General features: G+C 33.6%; 1 protein-coding gene across 5 annotated transcripts in view; it reads right to left on the bottom strand.

Moving 5' to 3' along the window:
• LOC106180771 (complement C3) overlaps window positions 1–13117 on the bottom strand; it is a 34022-nt gene that overhangs the window by 19284 nt on the left and 1621 nt on the right. For all 5 annotated transcript variants that reach the window (XM_087007764.1, XM_087007763.1, XM_087007762.1 and 2 more), the window contains exons 2-10: window positions 12470–12537; window positions 8594–8760; window positions 8010–8210; window positions 6745–6815; window positions 4687–4818; window positions 4323–4365; window positions 1127–1211; window positions 569–671; window positions 19–123 (exon numbers count right to left, since the gene is read on the bottom strand). In XM_087007764.1, the coding sequence (XP_086863890.1) occupies window positions 19–123; window positions 569–671; window positions 1127–1211; window positions 4323–4365; window positions 4687–4818; window positions 6745–6815; window positions 8010–8210; window positions 8594–8760; window positions 12470–12528 (966 nt within the window). In that variant the 5' untranslated portion in view covers window positions 12529–12537. The remainder of the gene's footprint in view (window positions 1–18; window positions 124–568; window positions 672–1126; window positions 1212–4322; window positions 4366–4686; window positions 4819–6744; window positions 6816–8009; window positions 8211–8593; window positions 8761–12469; window positions 12538–13117) is intronic.

Raw genomic sequence — 13117 nt, forward strand, 5'->3', positions numbered from 1 at the left:
TTGATTTCATATACGTACCTCAGCATGTATGTAGAACCTGGCACCATCTGGGAACCAGAAATCTTCTCCAAGGTCTCTGATGTATTGAGTGCTCACCTCCCAACTGACTTCTCCATTCACCATCTAGAAAAATTAAATCTGCCTCTAAACAAGTTCATCAACTTTGTTTTAATGGAAAAAATTTGTTTCTGCCAGAAATAATGTGACATAAATTAATACAATCACTAAACTACAGTGAACTTGGCTTTGTCTTTTCACATTCACTTTATGAAAAAATATCTTGTTTAGATTTGCCAATTTTTACTTAAGACACTATAATTAATTGTGCACATTCAATACACACTGTCTTAAAAGCTCATTTTCACATTACACAAAGACATTATAATTTCAAATCACTAAAATAATAACTGATACACTCATCTTGTACATATATCTAAAACATTTTTAAAATAAATCTTAATTCTGCTAATGCTTGCAGACATACCCCTATTATACTATTTGCAAAAAGAAGTCTAACTGAGATAATAGATTGAAGGAACTAGGCCATTTCGGATAACAAAAAAATTACCTGTAAATGTTTTTGTGTGCCAAACACTATCACTTCACCTTCATAGTTCATGATTCCAAACTTCATGAATACTGACCCTTTGACTCCTTTCCCATAGACATACCTAGAATATATACATTTTTTATTACACATGCAAAGTTTGAGAGTTCCAAACCTGTAGGAGTATGCATATTTCCCTATATGTCATAATATCTGAATTAAAAATGACTCGTTTTAGACACAAGTATTTGAATTAATTGTGCCCATTGACATTGCCTGATGCAGAAATTAGAGCTAAGTGTCTTTGTATCTAAAAGTATCTAAATATTCCATGATCCATCATATTTTATATATATTTTGCACTTTCAACATTATTTTTTCAATCCACTTCACTAATAATTAGAATGTTCCCTTTTAAAGGGAAGAAAATTCTATTATACTATTGGTGCCAAATCAAAATTTATTTGAGACTTTGATCTGATATGAAAATTAAATATCTGGGTCTGGTGTTCATGCACATTTTGGTAATATGTATTGGCAATGATCCATATTTTAATTTCATCATTTCAGAATACTCACTTTGCAGTTACTTTTCCATGTATAAGAACATCATGGGGCAAAATATATGGCCTAGATATCACCTTCACTGAGAAAGTAGGCAAAACTGAAAAAAAGGTTTTGGAGAGTTATAAGAATTGGAAGCATGCTTGAAATACTGTAATTTATTTACTTTTTTGGCAAGTTGCCATTTTAATCTAACACTGAGACAATTTTGCATTACTATGAAATATATATAGTTAAAAAAATACTCAAAAACCTTAGGATATATTAAAGTGCATCATTAAATTAAAACAAGGCAGCAAAGCTGTCAAATGTACAGACAAAAAACAGGAAATAACTATGCACAAAATAGGCTACTGTCAATTCTGATGCAAAAATACATTATGTTAAACTGCAAAGTCAACATCAAATTTTAATTATCCTCAACAGGTAATACCAATGTAATTAAAATATGTGACAAGTTTACACTTTGAAAATGTATAACTTCCAGAAAAAGAAGTTCCTTAGACTGCTTTTCCAACTCAGACTGCATTTTAGTCCTGTATTTCTTTTTTGAAAGTTTGGCAATCATAAGTAACATGGTTTTCCCATAATGGTCATCATGGCAGCAGCACCCAAAATTGTGTTTTCTTCTATTCTGATGCAATATTACATAATGGTTAACAGCAAAATGACTCAATTTTAATAATAAAATATACGTATCATGGATTTTCAGAAAATGTGACTAGCATGGGTCTTCAAGCCCGTGGAACTTCAAAGTCACACCTTGAAAATGCCAATATGTGAAAAATTAAATTTTCACAAAATAACTGTTTAACTGGCAGCAAGAATTACCAAACAGACTGTATTTCCTACTGAAGCTGTATTTTAGTCCCATGTTTCTTTCCTGTAAGTTTGAGAACAGTAAATGACATGGTTTTTCTTAAATGGTCATCATGGGAGCAGTGCCCAAAATAGTTTTTTTTTTTCAAATTTTGATGCAATATTACATAATGTTTAACAGCATAATGACCATCAACTTTAATAATAAAATATTAGTATTATGGATATTCAGAAAATGTGACTAGCAAAGGTCTTCAGGCCCATGGAACTTCAAAGTCACAACTTGAAAATGCCAAAATGTAAACAAGACAGCACTGTTCTGAAATGTTTTTTTTTTCCATTTTTAACAATTTTTAACATAAAACAAAATTATCAGTTTTCTGCTGTTTTTATATGATAAACTAAGAAAATTGATGAGATGGGAAATATATCAACAGAGCAGTGTTAAATGTCCAATCTCTTCCATTCTGAGATTCTGAACATAGTGAATGATTGAATCTGACAAACTGCAATGATATGAGTTTATTTCCATTTTTGAAACTTTATTACACAATACATGATAACAAGTTTACCATCATTTTTACATAATCAACTAATAATGTTGTAAAATTGCAGGAAATGCCAAACAAACACTTTTACGTATCTTATTAGTTCAATAATGAAACTGTTTACATGCCTAAGAATTAAATCTGAGGAAATGTGAAAAAACTGCATTTCTTTAAAATAATGGCCCGATTATGCTGATTTTTGAACTCAACCTGCGTTTTAGCAGGAATGACCACTCCTGTGAGTTTAATGACAATTGGCCTATCTGTTTTTCTTATATTGTGTTTACAGTGTTGCATATATGCTGAAAAGGGAAAAAAAAGCATAACTTCTACAATAATGGCCCGATCATGCCGATTTTCGAACTTGACCTGCATTTTATGAATATTCATCAGCTCTGTAAATATACAGCCAAAAAGTAAAACTGCCTTCCACTTATCGTGTTTACAATGAAAGTGCATGGCGCCGGCGACAGCGACAGTGATGGCAACGATGACGACGACAGACACAGGTGATGGCAAAATGGACAGACACATCTGTACATATTAACTGTACTATTTGAGAACAGTAAGTGACATGGTTTTTCTTAAATGGTCATCATGGGAGCAGTGCCCAAAATAGTTTTTTTTCAAATTTTGATGCAATATTACATAATGTTTAACAGCATATTTTAATAATAAAATATTAGTATCATGGACAAATAGTAAACGTGACTAACAAAGGTTTTTAGGCCGATGGAACTTCAAAGTCACACCTTCAAAATGCCAAAATGTAAACAAGACTGCACTGTTCTGAAATGGGTTTATTTCCATTTTTAACACTTTTTTAACATAAAACAAAATTAAAAGGTTACTGCCATTTTTATAAGATCAACTAAGAAAATTGATGAGATGTGAAAAATATCAATAGAACAGTGTTAAATGTCCAATTTCTTCCATTCTGAGATTCTGAACATAGTGAACGATTGAATCTGACAAACTGCAATGATATGAGTTTATTTCCATTTTTGACACTTTATTACACAATACACGAAAACAAGTTTACCATCATTTTTACATAATCAACTAACAATGTTGTAAAGATGCAGGAAATGTCAAACAAACACTTTTACGTATCTTATTTCTTAAATAATAAGGCTATTAACATGCCTAAGAATTAAATCTGAGGAAATGTGAAAAAACAGCATAACTTCTAAAATAATGCCCCGATTATGCTGATTTTCGAACTCAACCTGCGTTCTAGTAAGACTGACCATTCCTGTGAGTTTAATGACAATTGGGCTTACTGTTTTTCTTATATTGTGTTTACAGTGTTGCATATATGCTGAACAATGAAAAAACCGCATAACTACTAAAATAGTAGCCCAATCATGCTGATTTTCGAACTTGACCTGCGTTTTAGTAAGATTAATTATTCCTGTGAGTGTCATGACAACAGGCCTAACGGTTTTCCTTAAAATGTGTTTACAAGGTTGCATATATCCTGAAAAGTGAAAAAACAGCATAACTTCTACAATAATGGCCCGATCATGCTGATTTTCGAACTTGACCTGCGTTTTATGAATATTCATCAGCTCTGTAAATATAAAGCCAAAAAGTAAAACTGCCTTCCACTTATCGTGTTTACAAGGAAAGTGCACGGCGACGGCATCGGCATCGGCATCGGCATCGGCATCGGCGACGGCGACGACAGACGCAGGTGATGGCAATATGTACAGACACATCTGTGTCTGTACATAAAAAGTACATTAAGCACTTTAAGCTGTGGTTACAGTAATGTAAGCAAAAATACACCCTTTTTAATGCCTGGTAGGAGCCTGAACTATTTTTTAATGCAGAAAACTCACCATATTCCTTCACTTCAAACTTCACTGAAGTGTTCTGAAGATGCTAAGTAAAAGATAACAACTACTTAATTATCTATATAAGAAACTAATTTAGCTCATCTATAAAAATTTTCAAATTACATTTCATACGATTGAAATATAGATCAAATATTTCACATATTCCCTTCTAAGCAAATCCAAATAAGGTTTGATCACCCCACAACTCATGTTAAGTTATAACTTATTATAATGATAATAAAATTTTTAAAAATATGTTTAATAGCTGGCTTAAGGCAAGACAATTTTTTCTTTCTTTATTTCTATGTACCAGGAGTAAGATTGGGCATTTGCATTTCAAGTTACACATGTTGTGTATACACCTTACATCTAGTCCATAATATGCTGCCACCGTCCAGTTCCCAAACATTGGGAAAGGTGGAAAGGTGAAGGTCAAACTGACGAAACCCTCCTTGACTGTGACGTTAGTGTAACGTTCCACAACTGTTCTTTGAGGATTCTGGGAAAATCAAAAGATTTATAAAAATTTTCATCATTTCTAAACTCTGCTTTGAAAGAAATGTGCAATTTAATGACTTATCAAATGTTTCACAATAAAAATTCTGCTCTGTTTAAGCAAGAGTTAAAAATCAAGACATACCATCTACCAGTTTCAATTTTGCAAACAATATATAAAGACTCTGCCATTAGCATCATTTCCATGCAATTTAATCATAATCAAAACTTAGCAGAGATACAATCTTGGATTCTTGCAGATTTCATGTTTACCATCTTAAGATGCAAGCAATCTAATTTATATACTAATAAATTGGACTGGTGAGGGACAACCCCCCTTTCCCCCACCCACTGTACTTTTACTCTTATTCCTTATAATGAAACACACTTTAAAAAAGCCCTCCCCATCTGGAGTTTTCATTTCTGTTTCTATACCAAAATGTCAGACCAAGAATGTGCTGACAAAAAGGTAAATCATTATATTCTGAAAAAACTCAGGATCTCAGGTTGTAAAAACCAGGGTTTTTTGTCCAATTTTCAGCCCCCAACTGAGTGTTAGGCATGTGAAAAATGTTCCTAGCGCCTTTGTTATGTAGCTGTGGTACCTTCTCATTGGTTACACTGTAATTAACTTTTTTCTGCTTTCAGACAAAAAAATATTGGTAATCTTTAAGACTTCACCATAAAATATATTTCCTTTGTTTTCATGTTCAGTTCTGAATTTTATATGAAATGAATCACTTACAGTAGTTACAGATGGCATGAAATTTGAGTTTTCTTCAGTTAAGTTCAACAGAAATTGTACAGTTACCTGCACTTTTTCTCTTAACACCAATGAATTATAACCAGAACATCTTATTCAATGTCCAAGGCAAAAAAAGAACCCTGAATGTTCTCTTGATAAGTGCTGTTGTTGCCATTTTAATTTTCTTTTTTTTTTTAAATACCATGCACTAAATCCATAAGGGCTCCAAGGGCTAGGTGAATAGGAACCTTATTCACTAGGTAAACAAGTGCAATGTGCAGTAAATGTGAAGGATTTGAGATTCTGGCACAAACCTGGAACTTGAGCTGTTAACTTGTGTGAGATCTTTCAAACTGTCAATTTGTACTTGTAAAAGCAGATACAAGTTCATAGTTCCTACATGTACATGTAACAGGATAACCAACTTCTACTTGTAAGAACTATAATACTGCCTGAGCTGTACATGGTACAGTATATCCAAATTAAACTACATCTTTCTACAAGTGTGTGATCTACTTACAATTCCCCTAATTATCTTAAGTAACTCTCTTTGTAAAAGAGTGATAAACAACTGCTCCTTGAAAGAACTACAATGCTGTCTAACATTTGTTCACGGTACTACTTTACAAAGTGAAGAGCCTCTCTCTCTCTCTCTCTATATATATATATATATCTCTTTCAGTTCTTCAGACCAATATTCTAAAATGGATGTTGTTTCTAGTTACAACTATTATTAAGATATTGTCTTATTCATCTTCTTCTTCTCAGAATGTTTTGGGCAACTATTATGAGAAGATTTTATATCTCTCAAGTGGTATTTAGTGAATCTCTGTTTGTTACTTATGCCTACTGTATGGCAGTGCATATAGCTGAAAGGGTCTTCCAACACACTTGTAGGATCACAAGCTTTTCTTTTTTCTACTCAATGCTAGGAGGAGGCGTATTAATCTGTTAACTGATTGAATTCAGCTAGAGTCCCCAAAGAGTTGATCTGCAGATCAAATATGGCAACCCAATTAAAAAGCTTGCTGCTAAATTCCCAATTAGACACTGAATATTTTCCCTTCGGGGATTATGCAACAAGCATTCAAGTTGGTTGGCCATATTTGATCCTTGATTCTGTTAGTCTGCTGTTCTGAATGTGCTCTTAGTTTTTTTGTCATGTCTCTAGGAACTTGTGCTTACCATAATGTCAATTTGTATTGGATCTGAGGTGGGCTTCATGTCTTGGTTGAGATAAACCACTCGCATCTTTACTGTAAAAAAAGCAATGACAGTTTCCATGACCCAATGTGTTAATTTTTCACCTTTTACTTCCTTCAATATGTACATTTGAAAGACTATGATTTTATGTAGCATTTTGAAATCAAAGATCAATGTCTTGTGTTAAAAACACCGTTCAGAAAAATTACCAAATGCAGCATCCCTTAAATACATGTACAATAAAGGGAAATTTAGTGCATGATACATGTGCTTCCCTGTGCAATTCACTTATAAGATTGAAGATAGTATTCTGAGGAAAGAACTGAAAAAAGTGCATAAAACTTTGAAAAAATCACAGTAATTCCCCAAAAAATTGCTTAATACTTTATTTGTTACCCAGCATCAAAATGGAAAATAAGTTGGATAGATTAGACAAGAAATAATCAAATATAATTATTTTTAACAGAAAAAATCTGAAATAGACCAAATGCCACACCCCTTTAATATATGATAAAAGGAAGTATAGTACATGATACATGTGCTTCCCTGTGTAATTCACTTGTAAGATTGATGAAGATGGTATTCTGACTATAGACAAGGGAACTCAGCAGTGTTATAAACTTCCATTAAACTGCTACAAAAAGCAATCTGGCCCAGATGCACTTAGCCTTTATGAAAAAATAATGACAGTCATTTTCTGAAGGTCTGAAATTCAAGGCATAGTAATCACATTATATAGTACTTTAGAAGGCATGTCTTATTGGAAATCTATGGCATTTTGGAACCAAGAGGCAATTTTAACATTGTTAGCAATGTTGCTTGCTTGTACAGTTGATTCCTCAGAAATTTTCCTTTACATGGCCTTTCTTGTAAATTTTTAACCATGTTTAAGAAACAATTCTGTGGATTTTTAGAAAAAAAACTTTCACTTTAATTTTGTAATTATATTGTTTAAACTGTGATTTTTACACTTATTTTGTGGACAATTTATATCTGCACCCAAAGACCCAGCCTAAAGTGAAATAAGGGAGGGGAAGAGGAAGGAGATATCAATTGTCACACATACGGAACAATACATTCGTACCCAATGTTATTGATTAGTTCTCACTTCCAACATTACTGACCAAGGTCTCAGACAAGATTGAAACCTCTAAGATAGGCTTCAGAAAAAGTTGTGTAAAAATCTAAACATTTTAAAACTTGATGTTACCTTTACACTTTTACATCCTAGAAAATAAGACATTTACCTTCTTGCTTTGGTGTATAAATTGGTTTATCTGTCTGAATGAAAACATATCCAGTTCTTGGACTGACAAGCACTGGTATCTCCTTCTGAAATTGAATGCTGGGAGACTCGGATTTGGCCACAAGATACACATATCTCTTTGGTGCTGTGCTCATGGGAAGATCATTTGAATTCACTTTTATTGTTAGCTCTCCTGGTATTCCTGCAATCAAGGACAAACTAGTAGAAAGTAGTCTTTATATCAATAACATCAGGAGACACTATAGTCTACTAGTACATGTATCCAGTATCTTCTAGTATGTTTCTTAAGATGCTCACTGTATAAAATAGATTCCTGGCTATAATTCGGTTTTCCATTAAATTGGCTCAGGGTTTTGAATACTAGTAATGGCTTGTACAGTGCATACCATTTCATATATCTAAAAAAAATCTGGTTCAATCATTAAGTATGTTAATTTATATAAACTGATATGTAAACTTAACATGTTCAGACATGGACTATTGAAGACTTTAAATTGGCTTTTTAAAATAGCATCATCATTCAAGAAGCCATTTTCTGACTGGTCAGATGAAGCTGTGTCATACCATCTCTGAACATTCCTTCAGCAACAGAAAATGTTGTCCTGCGATCTGGATAGTCCTGCAGGTAAATCTTTACATTAACAGGTCCAAGAACATGTGACAGTGTGACTGACACGGTCTCTTCCACGCCCAGTCTAAATACATCTGGTGCTGCGATGAAGTAAGAGGGGCTGAAATATTAGTTATATAGTATTAGATATAGAACAGACCCCCCCCCCCCCCCTGTTGTATAGAAAAGATGTGGTTATGTTCAGTTTTTAATGTTTAAATGTTCTTTGGTAATTAAAGCATATTTTTCTCTCACATCCACATGTTTATTTCACACACCTGCTCCTTGAAGATCTTTCAAAGAGAAATATCTGAATACAAGTAATGTAAATCTTGAAAGATTGATTTCAGTGCCAGGTTTGTACAAGTAAGATAGATCTCAACCTCTACCGTGTTGTAAAAAGTGAAAAAAAAAAATGACACAATAACAATATCCCCCCCCCCCCCCCCCACTTCCCCACTGACACACACACAGCTGCATGAGAATTAAGAAGTGAAACAAGCTGTGTCCACTTGGAGAAGGGTATATCAGGTCATGCTTATGTTTATTATCTAAAAACTAGGAAACATATTAATAACAACTCCAAAAGATACCACAATTCAATACAAAACCAACACCTGGTGATTATAATCATAACCATGCATTAGAACTAACTTCTCAGCTGAAACATCTGCATCATGTACATAACATCAAATGTTGGCATTTTTTATCATAGAAGTATAATTACTTTAACTAACCACTACCTAAAAAAAATGAAGTGTATTTTTTTGAAATAATTACTGTATGTGCCAATTGTCTATTTATTCTCAGATTGAGTTTTAAATTGCTAAATAATGATGTGGTTGGCACATATGTTGATGGTTTCTTGACCAGTATAGTCATCCTGATTTGACCTTATACTTGATTTAGGCACCAAGAACATGTGTTGAACAAGTGTAAAATACATTATAACACTGAGATCTACAAAAATAGAAAACCCAACCAATGCCCTTGAATTTTGATGTTTAACAAATTACATTTCTTGAACAGCATGTAAAATCCTAGTCAAAATAATATTTTGGGTTTTTTCAAATATAATAGCACATGGTGCCTTTAAAGAAGTCTTAAAAAGATGCTGTGACTCAGAGTGTGCTATTTGTGTGTGTGTGTGTGTGTGTGTGTGTGTGTGTGTGTGTGTGTAATACAGTTTGCATTTGTCAAGGGTTTTGTGTTGAAAAAGGTGTTTTGAATATTTGCTATTGGCCTACAAACATACAACTACAGAGAACCGATGACAAGAATTTCAAATAAACATGCATGCAGTGATTAATAGTGTTATTTCCTTCTTTTTTTTTTTTTTTTTTTTTTTTTGGTTGATAAGAACATGTTTTTTTTTCATATTTGATATTGGACTTTAATGCTTTATTTTGCTAAGAAAATTGGCAATTTTTCATTGATTTGTCTGACATTTCAATTACTTGGAATAAGCAGGCTTACTTTATGATCCTTATATTATAAGCTTTTAGAAATGGCAAGAGTATGCCTGTTGGCTACAGATAAGATTGTACAATAGACTCAGTCTGAAACTCAGAACTGGATAGAAAATAACAGGCTATGCATATAAAAAGAATATCAAATTAACCACAGATTTTTTTTCCCAAATGAAAAAAATGACAACTTACTTCAGAATTTTTCAGAATATTCAAGAGAATGAGAAAAGCATGTCTACAGTTCTGCTTATCATTAAACTTTACCTCCCTTAATTGTTGGAGAAACAAGTACTAGTAAATAAAAAAATACCCTGCATTATAGTACAAATTTATAGTCGCTAGTGCTCTGTTTTGTACACAGCTTTGGCTGTTAATGCCTGACTTAAATCATCAGGGTAATTCTACTGTAATTTTGCAGTAAAATAATTGATTCGAGAATCTTCACATTGACAACCATAAGATAAAACCAGAGTATATGAACTGCTCTTGGAGAACACAAGGCAAAAGAAGATTATTCATTGAATATCAAAAGAACCCTATTACAGTACTCTGCAGTGGGTCATAATGGTGGAATCTCAGAAATTTCTCAGACACTGCGATCCAGCTGGTGTGTTTTATTTCAATGCACAGTAGGAGCATGCTATCTCCTAGGAGCAATCTCGAAAACCTTCCAGATATTCAATGAAGGTCTTGTTCTAACAGCATGGTAGGTTGATTCTTACGGTTATTACTATAGAGCATATAGAACTGCATATCTATCACCCTGAGTCTCATAATGCATAATTAGTCTTTGTTTCAAAATGACAAGATGTCCAAAAAAGTTTTCAGTAGGTAGACTGTCTACCTAAGTGGCACATGTGTTTGAATACCGTCAGCACATAAAGGTATCAGACAAGAAAAAAAGTTGAGTGGGAGACTAAGAGAAAAAGAGAACGAATGATTGAGAAAATAGCCTACTGAACCCATACATATCTTGGACCTAAATATAGATTTAGGTCCAAGTACATATATATATTATCAGAGACCCTGGCAGTTGAACAATGCAACATGGGTTGAACATCAACATTGTCATGAGGTTTAGAAATAAAACATATCTATATTTCAAAGTTCAAACAGTGGACATTTTGTAGCCCTGTGTTAAGCACAACTTATATATTAGATAAACCATCCATGAGGTGGTATAATAAGTCTGCTTATTTCATGCTTACTCTATGCCTGTAATCAAAAGAAACCCTGAATTTTAGAGCACTGAGGGTGACAGTCTTCTAAGCATACATTATCTGTCACTGTTTCTGTTTACTGAAACCCAGGGGGTCAAAAACCAAATCCCATCTCCTGTACCAAGAATCCTAACTTATCTATTGGTCACCCTGAATTCCAGGGTATAGAAGGGGACTCTAAACCTCTACCAAGGTCAGGGGCGGATACAGAGATATTTTCTGACAGTCTTCCAAATTTACTATGTTGACCATCTTCCAACAGAAAAAATAGTTACCGTCAATGTAAACTTGAAAATCTGACTGTCTTCCGGGAGGACCTAGAAGACGGTCTCAATCCACCCCTGAAGGTAACACTCCCTGTCACTTTGAGATTCAGGGTACTGACAATGCCTCTCCTGTTAACCAGGAAAATGTTCTCTGTCACCCTGAATTTCAAAGTACTGGCGGTGAATCTAAGGCTCTCCATCAGTCTCAGTATTAATCAGTATAATTATTCCCTGAAACTCCAGGTGCTCTTGGTTGTACTAGGGGTCTCAGACTGATGTAATTGATCTTGCCAGGTTCATCAGGTATGACTAATAGAACCCTAACATATACCCACTGGGTTAAGTCTGGATTTTAAGGGCAAACCAGGGATGAAAACATATCATTTACCTCATTTATATAAATTTATTTATATACATATGCTAGTTGGTGTAGTCTTTGAAGTTTTACAATACCATTTATTTCCAAATAAGTTTTAATCAATGAATCTATAACCAGGCTTAATTATTACATCCTTCCCAGTTTATGGTGATGGCAGATACTTTTCTTTGTAACAGTTTGCATGTGAGTTGTTTATTTTATAAAGGAAAATTTCAGATTTCTGAGTGCTCTGAAACTTGCAGTAGTTTATAACCTTAGTGACAAGGATTGCATCCACATTACACTGGAACATAAAACAGACTGCATAACTTTGGACACTTTGGGACCCAAAAATTTTTCAAGATACACCAAGATAAAAGTTAAGAAATATTCATATTAATTGTTGGTTGAGATGTCAAAGAAAAAGATATATGAGATTTGTTTACAATAAATATCTATGATTTGTGATATAAAGTGGTGAATTACGTGTAGTCTGTGTAATGTTACATTCACTTGCCTCTGTTGCCCTTGTACATAGCACCATCCTAGAACCAACAGCAGTATTTGTAGTAACATCTTCAGTTTCTGAAAAACAATAAATACTGTGCAAAATCAACCATAAATTCTGGAAATCAGAGGAAAAGAACTATTAACCTGCCAGCAGAAACATTCAGTCAAAATAAATTGCATAACAAGTGCTTTATGTGCACGCCCATTCTAAACAAACTGTAGTATGAAAAAGTAAGACTGCTAACACAGTACACACAAATATGTCCTGTTCACTTAAAATATGGTTTATCAGTCAATGACCTGTGCTGCTGAAATTTGGCTTTGTTTGATATTTTACATACTGGTTTAATTGCCTTTGCATTAGGAAGTCTCTAGATTGGCCTTAGAATATATTACTTATGGCTGACGCATCAACACGGTGAAGCAAACAAGAATCAAAATCAAGCCAAATTTCCTGACGAACTATCAAAACAATGTGGTTTCTGGATGCACCAAGTTACTGAGCACATCCTATGTAATCTCTTGTGTAATTGCCCCATTAGTCCCATTAAGATACATCTGTATCTCAGCAGTAACATGTGCTTTGGTTTTTTTTTTTTTTTTTTTTTTTCTTGAGAAGACATTATCCCAAGCCCCTACTTTTCTTGCCAACATT

This window comes from Lingula anatina, chromosome 3, assembly GCF_051362555.1.
Source record: "Lingula anatina isolate TDL-2025a chromosome 3, LinAna3.0, whole genome shotgun sequence".
Lineage (NCBI taxonomy): Eukaryota > Metazoa > Brachiopoda > Lingulata > Lingulida > Lingulidae > Lingula > Lingula anatina.